General features: G+C 40.9%; 2 protein-coding genes across 6 annotated transcripts; one reads left to right on the top strand and one right to left on the bottom strand.

Annotated features, from left to right (window-relative positions):
- The first annotated feature begins 272 nt into the window (after positions 1-272).
- LOC133903189 (kinesin-like protein KIN-7A) lies at positions 273-7,425 on the top strand. Of its 2 annotated transcripts, XM_062344520.1 has the most exons (15): positions 273-560; positions 1,556-1,925; positions 2,011-2,100; positions 2,183-2,283; positions 2,409-2,522; positions 2,610-2,691; positions 2,775-2,842; positions 2,930-2,989; positions 3,065-3,189; positions 4,130-4,328; positions 4,410-4,541; positions 4,650-4,742; positions 5,370-6,254; positions 6,357-6,676; positions 6,899-7,425. In XM_062344520.1, exons 2-15 carry the CDS (start codon positions 1,679-1,681, stop codon positions 7,239-7,241), a joined length of 2,859 nt encoding a protein of 952 aa, XP_062200504.1. In that variant the 5' UTR covers positions 273-560; positions 1,556-1,678; the 3' UTR covers positions 7,242-7,425. The 2 variants fall into 2 exon arrangements, with proteins under 2 accessions (XP_062200504.1, XP_062200500.1); XM_062344516.1 differs by having other exon boundaries at positions 2,930-3,189.
- A 598-nt stretch (positions 7,426-8,023) lies between these two features.
- On the bottom strand, positions 8,024-10,555 carry LOC133903201 (probable ribosome biogenesis protein RLP24). Of its 4 annotated transcripts, none has more exons than XM_062344529.1 (5): positions 10,418-10,555; positions 10,188-10,326; positions 8,629-8,742; positions 8,388-8,524; positions 8,024-8,316 (listed from the first exon to the last, which is right to left on the bottom strand). In XM_062344529.1, the coding sequence occupies exons 2-5, from the start codon at positions 10,266-10,268 to the stop codon at positions 8,151-8,153; spliced, it is 498 nt and encodes a 165-aa protein (XP_062200513.1). In that variant the 5' UTR covers positions 10,269-10,326; positions 10,418-10,555; the 3' UTR covers positions 8,024-8,150. The 4 variants fall into 4 exon arrangements, with proteins under 4 accessions (XP_062200513.1, XP_062200517.1, XP_062200521.1 ...); XM_062344533.1 differs by having other exon boundaries at positions 10,423-10,537; XM_062344537.1 differs by having other exon boundaries at positions 10,188-10,344; positions 10,423-10,491.
- Between the last annotated feature and the right edge of the window lie 7,300 nt (positions 10,556-17,855).

The following is a 17,855-nucleotide window of genomic DNA, read 5'->3' as shown; positions in this document are numbered from 1 at the left end:
TAGATTCTCTACGCGAGTTATATTCTCTTCACGAAGAGATTTTTGTTTTTCTCAGTGCTTCAATAATTTCTCTTTACAATTCTCTTCACGAAGAGATCTCTAAGGTCATTCCTTCGTCTCAAGATTCTCTTATTTCCCTTTATAAATCTTTTTTTAAAAAGAAACAATTAAAAATAAGAAAAAATGAGAATGAAGATAGAAATAAAAATGAAATAAAGGAAAAATGGTTAATGTCCCGGACTTGCGGGGACTTCGGGTAACGCCTTCCAAAACTAGCGCCACCCGCTCCGCTCTCCCGAATTATTTCTCACTCCTTCCCCCTATCTGTGCTTGCTCTCTCTAATCTCTCTCCACAGCACCAAGCCGGAGAATTCAAACGGTACAAGTAGAGGGAGAGCAGCGCGGCGCACCACCTGACCCAACCGACCCACCATAGCAAACGGCTGCTCCTCCGCCTCCGCCTCCTCCTCACGCGTGCGCACCGGCGGCGGCCGCGGCGGCGCGGCCTGCAGCTCTCGACCTCCACGCCGCCGGATCCCTCCCCTCCTCTTCCGGCGCTGGTGAGTGGCGTCTCCGCTCCGTCCTCCCCTCCCCTCTCGTCGAATCTCGCGTTCTCGCGTGCAGGTGGTTCCAGAGCTGCGCCTACTCCCCGCGTCGCGAGGCGGAGTCGCCGCGTCCGGCAGGGTGAGACCTAGCGGTGGCCGACAGCCGATCTGTTCCGGTGGCCACCGCGGCGGGTAGCGCCCTACCGGACGGAGAAGTTCCCGCCGGATTTCTGAGTGGCGGGTGCAGCGTATTAGGAAATTGGTTTGGTTCGTTTGGGTGGCTGTTCTGGAAAGGAAGGTAGTTTACCTGCGGCTGCTCGCTTGTGGGGTTTCTTATTTTTGATAATACTGGTTTTCCGATTCGGGTTTCTATATGCTAATCCACTTACTAGCATGCATACATCTCCCAGGGATTACTTGTTGACTAGTTTTCCCCCTTTTGAGGAGATTTCAGACATGATCTGGAATTTGAAATGCAGTTTCCTTGGGGGGGGGGGGGGGGATACCAGGTTTTGAAATGATAGAATGAGCGGCACTAAATGCTGCTTGTGACATGAGCAATTCAAACCGCTACTGATTTCTTATAAGGAAATTAGTTTGTTCGTTGTGGCAGCTCTGTAATTCCATTTCTCTTTGTTATTCTAAGGATAAGTGTTGCATATGCGCTTGCATTGATCAGCCTAAATCAGAGCTGCATTTTATTTTGTATAGTACTGCGTCTTCCAGAATTTTGCACCATTTGAAATTTTGAATGTTTTTTGGTGGCTAGATCGCTGTGTAATACTATAAGCTCTGAACTAACGTCTATACTTTATTTCCTCTGCAATATATATTTATTTATTTGAATAGCACATAACGGGCACATAAACGGGCTATCCTGCATTTGGATACAATATTTTTGCAGAGGACTTTGTTTAACAGCATTTGTGTTCATGATCGGTGATGTAACTCATTTTATATTCATATGATTGTATAATAATTTATACTTGACCATTGTTGCATTTTGGCAGATCCAGTGTCCATTTTCTGCAAGAATTTGTGAGAAGACTTGGTTCTTGCTGCATTCCCCAGCCTTCTGGTTGCAGTTCCTTTCCAATTCTAGGAATTTGTGGTTTAGATTAGACTGTGAAAAAATGGGTGCGTCAAGACCACCAACCACCCCTGCATCGAAGGCTGAGCGCACACCGATGTCGACCCCAACCCCTGGTGGCAGTTCAAGGGCCAAGGAGGAAAAGATCTTTGTTACAGTGCGGTTGCGGCCATTAAGCAAGAAGGAGCTGGCTGTGAAGGATGAAGTAGCATGGGAGTGCGCTGACAGCCAGACAATCTTGTACAAGGGCCCGCCACAAGACCGGGCTGCACCGACCTCTTACACTTTTGGTACAATGTTGAATGATCAATTCATGATTAATGTGGCTCAAGAAAATTTGTTTGTAACTAATTGATGTCTTTGTATCCCTTCCAGATAAGGTGTTTGGGCCAGCTTGCCAAGCAGATGTGGTTTATGAAGATGGAGCCAAGGATGTTGCAATGTCTGCATTGACAGGCATTAATGGTACATTAATGCTCACTTTGTATATTGGTGGTAGTCAAATGATGATCTGCAAGTGATCCCTTACCTTGTGTTTGTTTTGCAGCCACCATTTTTGCATATGGGCAAACAAGCAGTGGTAAAACATTCACGATGAGAGGCGTTACAGAGAGTGCTGTTAATGATCTTTATAGGCACATAGCTAACGTGAGTTTGATACATCTGAGGAAGTCACTGCTTTTCACTGTTATGGAACATTGCTTTCTAACATGTTAGTTATGGAACATTGCTTTCTAACATGTTACGTTGACACATAATTGTTTCTTGTTTAGACTCCTGAGAGGGAATTTGTTATCAAGATATCTGCTATGGAAATTTACAATGAGATTGTGAAGGATCTTCTACGACCTGACTCTGCCCCCCTTCGATTGTTAGATGATCCCGAGGTATGCTTACGGTCTCAGTTTGTACAATGCCACAACAATTTTTTTGAAGTGATAATGATCTAACTAAAAAAGATTATGATTTGATAGAAAGGAACCATTGTGGAGAAGTTGCAAGAAGAAATTGCTAAGGACAGCCAACATCTAAGGCATCTAATCAGCATCTGCGAAGGTAACTACTAAGTACTATAAACAAAAAAGAAATGAATAGTGCTAATTGCTTAATAATGTTTAAGGAGATTCCAATAATTGCAGAACAAAGACAGGTCGGGGAGACTGCGCTAAATGACACCAGTTCACGTTCCCACCAAATCATTAGGCTGGTATGTATCCTGTTAGCACTGAGTCATTCCAAGAAAAAACATGGTGAGGAAAGCATTAACCTTTTGTGGTCATATATTTCTATCCAGACACTCGATAGCAGGCTCCGTGAAGTGTCAGGATGTGTCAAATCTTTTGTTGCTAGCCTGGTAAGCATACTGTCCTACTTTTGGAATTGGTATGCTGAATTCCGTTATCTGAATAATTGCTTGCTTTGTTCACAGAATTTTGTTGACCTTGCTGGAAGTGAACGAGCTGCACAAACACATGCAATTGGTGCAAGGCTGAAAGAGGGCTGCCATATAAATCGCAGCTTGTTGACTTTGACTACTGTCATCAGAAAGCTAAGGTCTGAGCTATTCAAAACTCAAGTTCCATTTGTGCTAAGAAATCTGGATCAGAAGTATTTAGTGGGTCAACCATGTCTCTGCATTCATCTTGAAAGCCTAACGGTGAAGATATTTGCTCATGAAATGCATAAGATGAACTTTGCATTCACTGTGTTTGAGTTTATTGCTGCTTTAGTTGCCAAGACTCGACTCAAAACCTCTGACCCTGATACCATATTGAGCTACATGCACCAATCAGTTCACCCAAAAGCCTAAGCTGATGGGGAAAGTCGGCAATTCACTTATACTTCAATACTTAGTTCTAGTTATCATCTCTGTTGGATACTTGGATACGTAACTTCCTCAGAAAGTTAATGGGGTAACTTAGCTCCTAACAAATTCATAGAAAAGTACACATGGACAAAGTGCTAATGAAATGTATCAGATGAACTGCATTCTGCCAATTGCCATTTTTTGGCATGTGAAGGGACACAAAGTTTTGCCATGACTAATAAGTACTTGTGTATTGCTGGTCCATGAATTCATCTTGCTAAACAAAAAAAAAAATGCTTGATGACTATTGCATAATTAACTGATATGCTGCTACATTCATTTTTTGTTCTAGTTTGACCTTCAACAATCTATACATTTAGGTTTAGGGAAAGATAAACAACACACAAATATATTTCCATATTAGGATATCTCACACGTTAACAACATGTGCCATGCATTGCTAAAAAAGGATACGCTGTTCCATTTACTTCAGTTTGTTCCTTCATTGAACGTATCTGGTATCATTGAACCTGTCAACAATGCAGAAATAAGTTCGGACTTCTTTCGCAATGCATACATATGAGCTACAATGACATGTGTTGTTTATTGGTTTGAACAGGAAATTCTAGTGACAAAAACCCATCTTTATTCGGAACTGAAAATACTGATTATAAATTTCCATTGCAGCTCGGAGAAAAGAAGTGGACACATACCCTACCGAGATTCAAAGCTGACGCGCATTTTGCAGCTTTCTTTGGGTGGAAATGCAAGGACAGCAATCATCTGTACCATGAGCCCAGCCCTAACACATGTAGAACAATCTAGAAATACTCTATTCTTTGCAACCTGTGCAAAGGAGGTCACAAATACTGCAAAAGTTAACATGGTAATTGCTGTGACTGTGAGACAGCATTTTCTTTGTATCTTACCTTCAATTGTGCAACTCAACAATGCATGTTCCATACAGGTTGTATCAGATAAGCATTTGGTGAAGCACCTTCAGACGGAAGTTGCTAGACTAGAAGCAGAACTAAGGACCCCCGACCGCACCTCCTCTTCTGATGTCCTCATAATGGAAAAGGACAGGAAAATTAGGCAGGTAATTCTCTGATCAAGGTTGAATTGTTTACTTTTAACTTTCAAGAGTTCACTAAATACTCAAAATCATTATCATCTTTTACTTGATCTAATCAAGTAAATCTTGTAGCTGGAGTTTGAAATTGAGGAACTCAAGAAGCAACGAGATAATGCGCAGTCACAGGTTGAAGAACTACGAAAGAATACGGGCGATAACCAGCTGGTATAAATTTGCCCTCGTTCGTCCAGAACTTCTCTTTTTCACCGTTAACTAACGAGAAATTTCAATATTTACCACCCAATTCGCGTGCCTCTCTAGAATTGCCATCCAATTCGCGTGCCTTTCAGAATATAACACCAGGCACACGAATTTCTTCAGAATACGACATCCGCGCCAACACCTTTGGCGCGGAGGTGCTCTCTCCACCGGGCCGGACCATTATGTCCCTGTGTACTGTGCATTACCCGCGCCAATGGAGTTGGCGCAGACCCTCCCGCGCCAAACTGCTTGGCGCGGAACATTCTTTGTACGAACACATTCTTCACAGCATTCTCTAACACATAGAGGTTCCGTGCCAAACTGCTTAGCGCGGGAGGGTCCGCGCCAACTCCATTGGCACAGGTACTGAACCATACACAGGGGCATAATGGTCCGGTCCGGTGGAGAGAGCACCTCCGCGCGAAAAGTGTTGGCGCGGATGTCGCATTCTAAAGGAATTCGCGTGCCCGATGTTATATTCTGAAAGGCACGCGAATTGGGTGGCAATTCCAGAGAGGCACACGAATTGGATGGCAAATACTGAAATTTCTCGTTAACTAACACTTTTCCAATTCCGTGCTATTCTTTCAGGGGTGGAATCCCTTTGACTCACCACAAAAAGCCCGAAAGTGCCTCACATTTTCTGTATCACTAGAGCCAAGTAACAAAATTAAGCTGAGTAGCTCGATTAGGCAATCATCTACTGCTCCGTTCATGTTAAAGCATGAAATCCGCAAGCTGGAGCAGCTACAACAACAGCTTGAGGTTGAAGCGAACCGTGCCATTGAAGTACTTCACAAAGAAGTTGAGTGCCACAAGCATGGCAACCAGGATGCTGCAGAAACTATCGCGAAACTTCAGGCAGAAATCAGAGAGATGAAAGCTGTTAGATCTGAGAACAGAGACGTAGAAATGATCACGGATGAAGGGAATGGGTCTGATTTGAAAGATGAAATTTCTAGACTTTATATGCAAGACAATGATATTGCTAAACTTGAGGCAAAGCTAGAAAAAGTGCAAAGGTCTATTGACAGATTGGTGATGTCACTTCCAAATGTTAGCATGCCGTGTAATGAGACTACCCCGAAGTCCAACAGATCAAAAAAGAAGAGGATGCTTCTTCCGCTGGGTGTGAGCAACAACATAAACAGAGCAGATCTTCTTAGAGCACCTTGCTCTCCCCACTCTTCTAGTAGGCCTTCAGAATCAGAATTTGAGAATAGGGCTCCAGAGGGTGACACAGTGTCTCATGAGGGTTCAGAAAAGGCTATTCCCACCAAGAATGAAAACGGAGATATATCATCGCGTGATGAAACACCACGCTACAGGCGCTCCAGCTCAGTCAATATGAAAAAGATGCAGAGGATGTTTCAAAATGCTGCAGAGGAAAACGTGAGGAGCATCAGGGCTTACGTAACTGAACTGAAGGAGCGAGTTGCGAAACTTCAGTACCAAAAGCAGCTGCTAGTCTGCCAGGTTCTGACCTCACTTGATATCGAACACATATACAATTGTTATTATTCTTGAAAAATAGTTCTATTTTCCTGCTAAAGCATGTTCTCTTACAATATTTTACAGGTCTTGGAGTTGGAATCTAATGAAGGCAAACCGAATGATGGCTTGGAAGAGGAAAATGCTGGGCCTCTACAGGACAGCCCCGATTCATGGGACAGATTATTCAAGGAGCAGATGCAGCACATTATTCAACTGTGGGATCTCTGCCATGTATCGATCATACACAGGACCCAGTTCTACCTGTTATTCAGGGGTGATAGAGCTGATCGGATTTATATCGAAGTTGAAGTAAGAAGACTTGCATGGTTGCAACAACACTTTGCTGAGGTCGGTGATGCAAGTCCTGCAGCTGGTGATGACCCTGCAATTTCGCTCACCTCAAGGTAAATGTGATAATTAATTCCAGCAGTAAGAAAAAGTGTTGCAGAGTCTAAAACGAAAGAAAAAGAAAATAGTGCTGGAGTTTACTTCAATGACCTTTTAGCCATAGTGCAGAGTTGCTGTATTCATTAGTCATGAGTGAATGTGCAATCATCACATAGATACTTGTTATTTACTTTTCACGTGGGTCTAAGGCAGCTTTCATTCTTTTGTACGTTGCTCAGTATTAAGGTGTTGAGGAATGAGCGAGAATTTCTTGCAAGAAGGATGGGCTCAAGGCTGACGGACGAAGAGCGAGAGTGTCTCTTCATCAAATGGCAAGTCCCCCTCGACGCGAAGCAGCGCAAGCTGCAGCTCGCGAACAAGCTCTGGACAGACCCCAACGATCAAGTGCACGTTGAGGAGAGCGCAGATCTAGTGGCCCGGCTGGTTGGTTTCTGCGAGGGTGGTAACATCAGCAAGGAGATGTTCGAGCTCAACTTTGCCGTCCCTACAAGCAGGAAGCCATGGCTAGTGGGTTGGCAACCCATTTCAACCATGATCAGGGAGAAAACTCTACTTTGGTAAGCAGATGGTGTCTCTGCCCCCTCAATGTTCAAAGTCTGAACTGGTTGAACTTCTAGATTGGCCAAGGTCAGAAGTGATCTCTCATCCTTCCTTCCGATGGTGAATTCATGTAGTGGTGCCTACATTCTTCTGATCAGTGTAGAAAGAATTGGAATGTCAAGAGAAGCATACATATTCTTTTTTTTTAAGTTCTCCCCACCCCCCCAAAAGTTTTATTCATCCGTTTGTTTTATGACTTACACACGCAATCATGGACTCGTCAAAGGCGGTCTGTTGCAGCCGAAAATATAATAAAAATCGTTCCATGTTTTCATATACCAAAACTAGTTTAGAGAAGTTACAGAATAATTTTCTGTTCATTATTAGAGAGAATAATCTCAAATTTTGATAGAGACAACGCTGCTGTCAGCCTCCCACCTTCACGGCTCATTGTTCCATGGCTGCTGCGTGTGAGCGCTAAAGAATCAGGGAAATGTGTGAAGTCAGAATCCCATATAAAAACTTTCTATAAGATCATCTCCAACTATATTCTTTTTATTTTATTTCTTTTCTCGATTCCTTTCTTTGTTCTTATTTTCTTTATTTTCTCTTATCTCTAACAACTTTTCTTTGAGAGAATCACGAAAGGAAAAGAGAGAATCCCGTCTTGAAGAGAATGACACTAAGAATCCCGTTATGAAAGAACCCATAAAAGAAATAAAAATCACTTCACGATAAGATTTTCGTCCCCTAAGAGAAACCGTTAGATGTAGCCTAACAATATCCTTCAACTCCACTTTAGGTATATGAAAAACTTGCTATACTCCCACAAAAATATTCTTAAACATCTTTCATCGGCTACATGATAGCAAAACAACCTCATGAGACAAAATAGCTGCATAAACATACAAGCAACACAGTGCCATCCGACTACTCTTCCATAATATTATCTTTTGTCTGCTGCTTGATAACTTTGACCTTGATCTTTGTTTTCTCAGTTGAAGCCTCCTTAAGTAGTTTATTCGGAAGAATGCCAATATCCTGCTCCAACTCCTTAGCATCTGTCTTCAGCTCCTGGGTTTTACCAGGTTTTTGTCTGCCAAAATTTTTTATTGCGCATTAGACGAGAAAACCATTTCAATGTTGAATTGGAATAAAAGGACAAACCTGTCTGTAATATGCTTCCTCAGACGATCATGCCTAATCTTTGTAATAAGTGGGATGGCCTTCAGAGTTTGTTCCGTTATATTCCGGTCATAGCGCTCAGGCCTGTTCCTCTTCCTCTCAAACTCAAAGGTTGTATCCTGGTCAATTTCAAAGACTGATCAGTGGAACGTATGGCCAAAAACTATGCCCTTCACGGCTTTCCCTAATACAACATATTATAAAGAATAAACTTGCTGCTAACCTGGGTCATGTCCTTGCCATGCAAGCGCCTATACGCTTTTGTCCACTTAACCTTACGAGGATTCCTCTTCATTTTGAAATTTTTATGACACTTTGATCGGCAAAAGCGAAAGATCTGCCAAGGGGATAAAAGATCAAGTTACAGCACTACAGGGCACCAAGAAAATTCGAATACGTACAAAATTGAAGCTAAAATAAAATTATTTTCAAGGCAAGAAAAACATAAGCATTGCCCCATTTAGTACTAGTTATTCATTCTAGTGGTACAATTTTCACCAACCTTTTCATAAACACCAAAATGTTAACAGTTTAGAAGTGTAGAGATAAAGGATAAACTTGAACATTAGAAATAATAATTCATGGGGAATGTATCACATCAATCACAGAAAATTCCAAACAGCACAGCTGCTTTCATAATTCATTTTCAATACACAACAAAAATAAAATTCCTGAAGTTCTTAATAAGGATAATTAATCAAAACAAAAAATTAACACTGATGTAACATTGTTTTATAGGTCATATTTAAATACAGCTAATGAAGAATCTTTAAAATTTAAACAAAGCAGTACAGCCAAAAGATAAACAAATCCAACTTGGCATAATAATTAAATATTACATTTTGACCATTTTCTACAAAAAGGCAGTTTGTATGTAATTCCCAAAGGTGGCACTTATGAAACAAATAGATGTTTAGTAACTGAAGCATATTTCACCACTTGTCAGCCTTTTTGGTTGTTGTTTCATGTCAGTTATGTTGTGGACTGTGTTTAACAAAGGCATGTCTATGCACTAAGCAGTGCCTAGCCACCACAATTATAGTGTGGTTAGTTAGAATAATATAAACTAGTTTCAGTAATATTTTGCTACTAAAGCTCCACAAAAGATAGTTTCAACTGTTACATCAAAAATTAGAAACAAATAGATGACTTTTAAAATCCAGGCTGATGGCAAACAGATCCTAATTTATATTTGCATCTAATTTCCCCCATACAAATTTTTTCTTGCAATTAGAAATCAGAAGGGGAAACTTCAAGTATCATAAAAGTAAGACAGTATAAAATCTCAACGGGGTGCATGGCACCATTTGCCTTAACTTTTTGTTTGACTCATGCACGAAATTTTTCTTTTCAATAGAATGTTCCATCAGCTCAAGATAGACTAGTTTTATATCAAAGAAAATGCAAAAAGAAAAAGAGTAAAAGGTTGTCTGGTTTGCTTAGTTTATGAGCGGGGGACACACAACCGTCTATTCTTTTTTACACTGATACTGTCAAACTTCTAAATTCTCAATCCATTCTATGGGTCCACAATATGTGATTCGGCACCAGAAACTACCAACGCTCCCCAACTACAACACGGAAGAGAAATTGATTGAAAGTAAACATAAACAGCTATCATTTTTATCGTAATTATTTCTTGTTCACTTATATGATGTCCATGCCACCACGAAGCCAATTATATTCCAAGAAATTACTGAAACCTTTGGCACCGTTCCATACACCAAACAAACAAAAAAAGTGCTAGAAAACAAGAGAAGTGAATGAGGAGCGGGAGCGAACCTTGGCATCGTTGCGGACGAACTGGATGCCGTGGCCGGGGTAGATGGTGGAAGAGCAGAACCAGCACTTCTCCAACCTCATCGCGCCGCCTCCTTCTTTGGCACCGCTCCACCGGCCCCAACTCGGCAGCAACCGGGATCTGACGCACACGAAACCCCTGATCAGGAGCGAACTTGCGGGCCTAATCTGATCGGAATTGCAAGCGAAGAGGATGAGGAGGAGGTTGGTGCCAAACCCTAGTTGTGGTGGAGGCGCCGCAACGGGGTGCGGGCTGCTGCGGCTGGGAGAGGAAGGCAACACAGGGCCGCAGGGGTAGGGTTTTGCCTATGAAGGCTCCTCGGCTTTCGTCAGCCGCCTGTTTCCTCGAACTTAGATCCAACGGCTGAGGTAGCTAACCGAACGGGCGGTTTTTGTAATAACGATATTTATTAAATATTTGACTAGTTAAATGCTGTTGGAATGAGAATCGAAATTTTTTATGAGATGATATAGATGACTGAAATATATTCTAAAATAATATGACGATGTCCTTATTCTTTTTGTCTGAATTCATATGAATAAAAAAATAAGTTTAATAGTTAAATGCTCGTACATATGACTAAAACATATTCTAAAATAACATAACGATGTCCTTATTCTTTTTGCATGAATTCACATTAGTACAAAATGCACCATGAAATTTGACAAGAGCCTAGTCAAGGAAGCTGGAGGAAGGCAGTGAGGTCAACATCATGGCAACAGGGTTTTAAAGAGAAACACAGTGTCTAAATTGTAAGCAATCAGAAAATACTTTCTGCATGATGCATACCTATCAATTTTCATGAATAAAAGCAGTGCACTTGCATGACAAATTGTCAATGAAATCAAATGTTAAAACGTGAATGAATTGTACTAAACAAAGTGAACCAAACCAAACTCTTGCAATACCTAGTCACTTCAGTTGGAAATATTTCACAAGTGCTAACACCAGTTTCCCAGCAAACCTTTCACACCAAACATGTGGTAGCAGCTATACAACAAATATTTCATGCCAAACATGCATTCATTTCACAACATATTAGTGCTAACAATAGCCATGCAATATCAAACTCATAGCCTGCGTTCATGGACTTACAAAATTGTTCACTGGCTTACAAAATCAAACTGATGACCTGCATTCATGCTTAACATTGGCCTCTATTGCCCCAGGCTGAAGTTATTAGGGTACTTATGAGATGACAATTAGTAGTGTCAATTACCTATTTCCGATGCATTTCATAAGGTAGAGCAAACCTTCTTCGCAACATCAAAACTCAACTTGTCAACAATAGCCAACAGACAAAGATCAATTAAAATGCCAAATTATGACTTGAGTAACATACCACGCTTTAAATGTTCTTTTTAATACTACCAAATCAACTTCATTAAATCATCGCAATTCCATATGGCATATATCTCCCAATTCAACATGTATCTAGTCATAACAAGAGAAGGCCAAATTGCAACTTTTAGTCAACCGAGAATATGAAGTGGTGCTTAAGAATGTTCTCAGAGATGAAAAAAGGATTTCAATAATTAACCATCAGATCATCATATCACAACACCCAAAAAAAAAAATCAACAGCATCAGTAATCATGCATCTTCTGAATCATCACATCAACATCCTATGATTTACTATCAGATTTTATTTTTAGAAAGTCGACAGGAGGTCTGCCGTTTTATCAGACTAGGAGTAAAAAGGATTAAAAAAATGATAAGAGAATAGGAACATGGCCGGCGAAGAAAACAAAACACAACGATCTAAAAAAACCAGAACTGGAGCTCACCTAAGCTCCAGTTAAGCTACGACAACCGAAGGAAAGAGAAGAAGAAACGATTACAACCAAAATGGAAAGACTAAGAAACTACAGGCAACGCTACAAGGAGGTCGTCGATGTGCTCTTTGAGTAACAGTGCGACCTTGAGCGCCTCTTCTTTTTTGTTTTGAAACATTCTTTGATTTTGTTCCTTCCAAATATTCCACCAAAAAGTAATCACAATTCCATTGATGTCTCGCCAAAGTTCTTGATCAATCACTCTTGAAGAGGCTTTCCACCAACCAGAAATGGTTCGGAATTGGCTGAAAAGCGGCAAGTTTTCAAAATGCAACCAATGCGAAATATGCATCCAAACCTCCCTAGTGTAAATACAATCCTTGCACAAATGCCCAACAGTTTCATTTGCTTGATCATATAATTGGTAAAATTGGTTGTGTGCCTACTATCAGATTTTAGCACTCGCTTTAACCCCTAATAATGGGTTGAATTCAGTGTTTGGACCATGCTTATTCCTGTACAAAGTGATTATGCTAGTTACCTCGATCTTGAGGCTGTCAGCACAAGATGAGACAGTGGCTAGGATCGCAGGCGTAGTCAAGGAAGTTGTGGCAGGGAGTGGCGGCGACATCTAGTTCGTTGTTCGCCCACACAGCTCTGCATGTACATGGCATAGCTCCCTCATATGCACCCTATCATTACAAGAAATTTGTTAAACTATAATAAAATATTTATGATAATATAGTAAATTGTCATTAGTTATCTATCATTTGTGACGTTTTTTAATAAGAAATGTTCGTAAGAAGTAACTCATGGATTTTAGCCCTACATTTAGTGACATAAAATACTAAAATCGTCATAAACTATAGAAATAAAATCATAATAAACTACAAAGTTAAATCTTTGTGACAGTCTGATCTTGTCCCTAATAAAGAGTAACAATTATGCATTTTTAATACCACATATAAGGTATGACATAGCAGACATATTAACTATTTAGCCTATGTGGCATGATAGAAATATCCCACGTGTCAACATGTCCAAACTGTTGATGTCACCTTGCAGTGAATCTCACATGTAAGAACATTATTATTTTTCATTATTTTTTACCATAGGACCCATATGTAAGAGCTTTTTAACTTTTAGTTGAATCCATAAGGTTGTATTGTGAGACCTACATGTCTACACCTAAGCTAAACAAACCAAAATAAAACACTACCTAAAGCTAGATTGGTGGATTTGACCCTAAGAGCAACTCCAACAGCACATCCATATTTTACTATCCATATTCCTATATGGATTGCCATCTATAAAGATTCCTTCTCCATAATACTCCACCACTCCAACAGCACATCCATATTTCACCCTCTATATTCTCTCTCCTATTTTTTAATAGTATTCTATACTAACTAACAATATATTCGTAACGACTATGTTTTGTAACGGCTATATTTCTAACGGTTATTTCTCCAACAGCTATTTTTTCAACGGCTATTTTTTCAACGGTTATTTTTCCAACGGCTATTTTTTCAGATCTATATATGCAAGTCCATTTGCCATTCTTGAGCTGTGTCTCATCTCATAGTTCTCTCTGTGTCCTCTCCCACATATCTTTGTCTCCTCTCCAACATCGCAATGAGGCGTCGCAATATCGTCAAGCAAATTTTCATAGATTCGTCGTCGACCTCATCCGACGACGACGAACTCATTGTTGCTACAGCATTCCAAGTGCACAATGAAGATCAGCGTTTGAATGTTCGACACCATGGCGGTTCCATGCCAGGACATCGAGTAATTCATCGTGGTAGAGAAGCCGGACATGCGAGACTATACCAAGACTACTTTTCAGAGGATCCCACCTACGGCCCGGCTATCTTTCGGCACAGGTTTGTAATTAGTGAATATGTTTTTGTTCGCCCTTATTTTTTATCCTCTCGTCTCATTTTATTATTATTATTGCGCAGATTTAGAATGTCTCACAATGATACCGTTCCCCTCTATTTGCAAAGCTAGCCGAAGGACAAGTTCCAGAAGTGAATTACACCATCAATGATCACAACTATACAATGGGCTATTACTTGGCAGATGGCATATATCCACCATGGGTAACTTTCGTGAAGACAATAACATTTCCGCAAGGGAATAAGAAAAAAACTTTTCTCGCAAGCTCAAGAAGGTGCTAGGAAGGATGTTGAACGAGCATTTGGAGTTCTACAGGCTCGTTTTGCCATTGTTCGTGGACCAGCAAGGTTTTGGGATCAAGAGACACTCAGACAAATCATGACAGCTTGCGTCATCATGCATAATATGATAATTGAAGATGAGTGGGAAGACTTCGATTACGATCATGAGCCAGAAAACTTCCATTACAATCATGAGGGAGAAAGAGTGATAATTGAAGATGAGCACACCCCTAAGCTATCTCAATTTATGGAGTTTATTAAGAACAATCATGATATCAGGGACCGATAAGCTCACTCTCAGCTTCAAGATGATCTAGTCGAGCACCTATGGCAACTATATGCAGAGTCGTAGTTCTTATAGTGTAAGCATTTGCAATAATGTAGTCCAAACCTATCAAGTAGTATTTTCAGATTATATATGATGATTTATGTTGTTCTTTCTGAATTAATGTATCTTGTTCTTTTAACACAATTTATAGTTTGTACAATAAATAGTTTATACAACAAATAGTTCACACAATATTGCAATGTCCTGAGCACAGAGTTCACGAGCCGCAGGTCCCGAGCACAGAACATTGCAACGTTCTGTTCTATGGCCTAAACTGCAAGCTAAAAAAGTATCTCTGTTCTACACCCAGCAAGCACGAGAGCACAATGTCATCTCTATATGATCAGGCCAATCACTGCAACTGAATTTCTTCTGTACAGGATATGATTCCAGATTTTTGACCATCATCTGCAGATGAAAATAGCTACCATGAACATAACTGCATCCATGATGCCATGATCCGCACGAAGCTGGTTATATATCTGGACGTATGTCAGTGTATACTTGCATAAGGTCAGCAAGGTAACTGCTAAATCAATTACATATTAAAATATACAGCCACATCGGGATCTGAAAATTCAATTAGATAGAATCCTTCACAAATAGTTCACACAACTTATAGTTTGCATAACAAATAGTTCATACCACAATACAAATAGCGCAACTAAAAAACATAATAATCTCAATCTGATGTGTTGTATTGTCGAGCGATGATCTCACCCTGCAAGCTCATGTAGTATTGTTGTTGTGACCCAGTCATACCACTAATATCCATGCTCATAATCCTCTCTTCATCATGCTTTCTCTGTTGATCTAGCTTTCGTTGTTCTAGTGCTACCTTCTTTCTTTCTATTTACTGCTTACTTTCTTCAAGTGCAATCATCTTTTCTTCCATTGCAAGTGCTCGCTCATAGCGAGCATCTTTCTTGGCCTCTTTCTTGTCTTCCCTCTCAATCTTCTTTGACCACACTTTATCTAATGCTAACATGACAGCACTACCATCTGAAGAGGCATAACTTTTACCTTGTCGTAATCGTTCTTTCTCGGCCTTCTTACCAATTGGCCTTCTCAATGGATCATGTTCAGGAGTACAAGTCTCAACTTCATCATCGTTGGAGGTTGTACCTGGAGATGAAGTACCCGAACTTGAATTGGAGGCCATCTTTTGTTTTTCTGAGATAATCTAGAAGTCCACTTTGGATGGTGCTCTAAGATTCTCCAGCAATGCAATAATCCAAATGATCTCCCTTTAGTATCTTCCGCCTGGTACCAAGTACATGCCTGAACAATCTGCAAGTGAAGATGTCTTATTAAACTTGCACACAACATATGAAGCTATAATATATAAAGCTGCAAGAAAAATAAAAGGATAGGTGCATACCCTGTCTTGCGCTGTCATGCCGCTTTGTCTTCTATTCTGAATCTGGTCATAACATCCACAAAACTTGTTAACCTGTTCTTGAATAGTACCCCAACGGTTGGCAAGAGAATTTTTATTGCGCAAAGATTCAAATTGCTTGTTCTGCTGATAGTAATGATGAATCCTAGCCCAATAAGATTCATGACTTTGTTCATTCCCGATTGATGCATCCAAACTGGTATTTAGCCATGCTTGTACCAACAAGTCGTCTTCTTGCTCGGTGAAATTTTTGGATCTCTTGTTGGTGGGTCTCGAGGAGAGGATAGGTTCTTCAATTTGTGATTGTTGCTCTTCAATTGGACTAAAGTTTTGACTATCCTCCCAACTTGCGCCATCGATTCCACCACTCAACAAGTTACAATAAAATCCATCCGCCATTGAAGCACCCTGCTTTAACATTAGAGAGAAAGTATGCATATTTATTACATCACATTCTTTGCATGTGTGAAGTACTTAAGACAATCTTAGCATGTCAAAGGTGCTGAATAGAAATAGAAGAAGCTGATGCTGAATCGCAGCTGGGTCTGCTAAAAGAATTCAATAGCTAGCACATGCACTGCACCAGGAAATGCATCGCTAATTGCACACATATTAATCTGATTGATATGATTCATTTGGACAAGCTGAACAACAAAATTCAGTACATGAAGAGGCAAGAAAGAATTTGGGTGGCTTCAGTACATCATCCATGCAAAACAGATAGCAACAAAGTGTGGAAATTCCAAGAAAAAGCACATCCAGGAACAAGGAGGCATGAAAATTGGGCCTGTGCGAATTCAGTACTGAAAAATAGCGCAGAACTTGCATGTCTCTGATATCTGAAGTTGGACTTGCACATCCAGGAACAAGCACATGAAGTATAAGAAATCGGACTTTTGACCAAGATGACTAAATTCACTAAAATTGGGGCTTTTTGAGCAATGCATCATCTCAATTAACCTAGTAGCAACGAGAATATAGGTTTCTATAACTTTTGGTCAAATCAATTAATCAAGAAAAGTCCCCACGGCACAAATCAAGAAGCCTCCCACCCCCGAATCACCAACAAAGATCAAATCTTTCTCTTGCAACTATGAACCAGAGCATGTAGATGCCCCATAAGGATACGATTACACCATACGATCTCTACAATTGCTAGTACAATCACAAAAGATGGATCAAATTCGAACCATTCTAGGCCGAATCCTACCAGTTCCCCTAACCCCAATAAAGAATTCGAGAAAGGCACCAAAATATAGCAGGAAAGGGCTGATGGAACTTACCATATCAGAGAATTTCCAAAGGGCAGAGTAACTCTAATCGAAGGATTGAGAAAAGATTCGACCCCAATTTCAGTTGGCTCCCAGTCTCAGGGTTGCGGTGCGATTTGAAGGGGGTAGCATAAGAGTAGATGTGACGGAAGCTCCAATTTCGCACGAATCTAGGACTATGGCAGCCCAAATGAGCTCCAGATCAAGAAACCGAGGCAGGGAATGCAAGCAAGAAGAGAGCGCCGGGATGCATTACCTCCGACGAGTGCGAGGGAATGCAGCATCTGGGGCTCGGGGCGGAGCCGCAGAGGCCGAAGGGGAGCTGGGGTCGGGCGGCGGGGAGGAAGACGGACGAGGGGAGGGTGGCCACACGCTTGAGGATGCCGGATGGTGGTGGGAGCGCACGGGACGACCAGCTGTTGGAGGATGGCGTGGGGGGAGAGACACGCCAGGTTTGGCGTGCGGGAGGAGTCGGATGGCAAGGCTGGCAAAATGACGTGCGTGTTGGCTAGTCTGTTGGAGAGAAAAAATTGATCGTTTTAGTGTTTTAGTGGAATGGAGTGCGTGTTGGCGATGCTTTTGGAGTTGCTCTAAGACCTTAGATTTATTATCTACATTACTTACCAATAACCCACTACGTTACTTACGTGTATAAGAGTTTTGCATCGTGGGCCTCGGGCCGCACCTGACCGC

The sequence above is a fragment of the Phragmites australis genome, chromosome 2 (genome assembly GCF_958298935.1).
Source record: "Phragmites australis chromosome 2, lpPhrAust1.1, whole genome shotgun sequence".
NCBI lineage: Eukaryota > Viridiplantae > Streptophyta > Magnoliopsida > Poales > Poaceae > Phragmites > Phragmites australis.
This window is presented reverse-complemented; position numbering and strand designations above follow the sequence as displayed.

Excerpts from the sequence above, each read along its gene's own strand:
- LOC133903189 (XM_062344516.1), top strand. The coding sequence starts at position 1,679 with ATGGGTGCGTCAAGACCACCAACCACCCCTGCATCGAAGGCTGAGCGC. Across the intron at positions 1,926-2,010 it reads ACCGACCTCTTACACTTTTG|ATAAGGTGTTTGGGCCAGCT; the intron begins GTACAATGTTGA and ends TATCCCTTCCAG. Across the intron at positions 4,329-4,409 it reads ATACTGCAAAAGTTAACATG|GTTGTATCAGATAAGCATTT; the intron begins GTAATTGCTGTG and ends TGTTCCATACAG.
- LOC133903201 (XM_062344529.1), bottom strand. The coding sequence starts at position 10,268 with ATGAGGTTGGAGAAGTGCTGGTTCTGCTCTTCCACCATCTACCCCGGC. Across the intron at positions 8,525-8,628 it reads ATGGCAAGGACATGACCCAG|GATACAACCTTTGAGTTTGA; the intron begins GTTAGCAGCAAG and ends GAAATTGACCAG. Across the intron at positions 8,317-8,387 it reads AGGAAGCATATTACAGACAG|ACAAAAACCTGGTAAAACCC; the intron begins GTTTGTCCTTTT and ends AAATTTTGGCAG.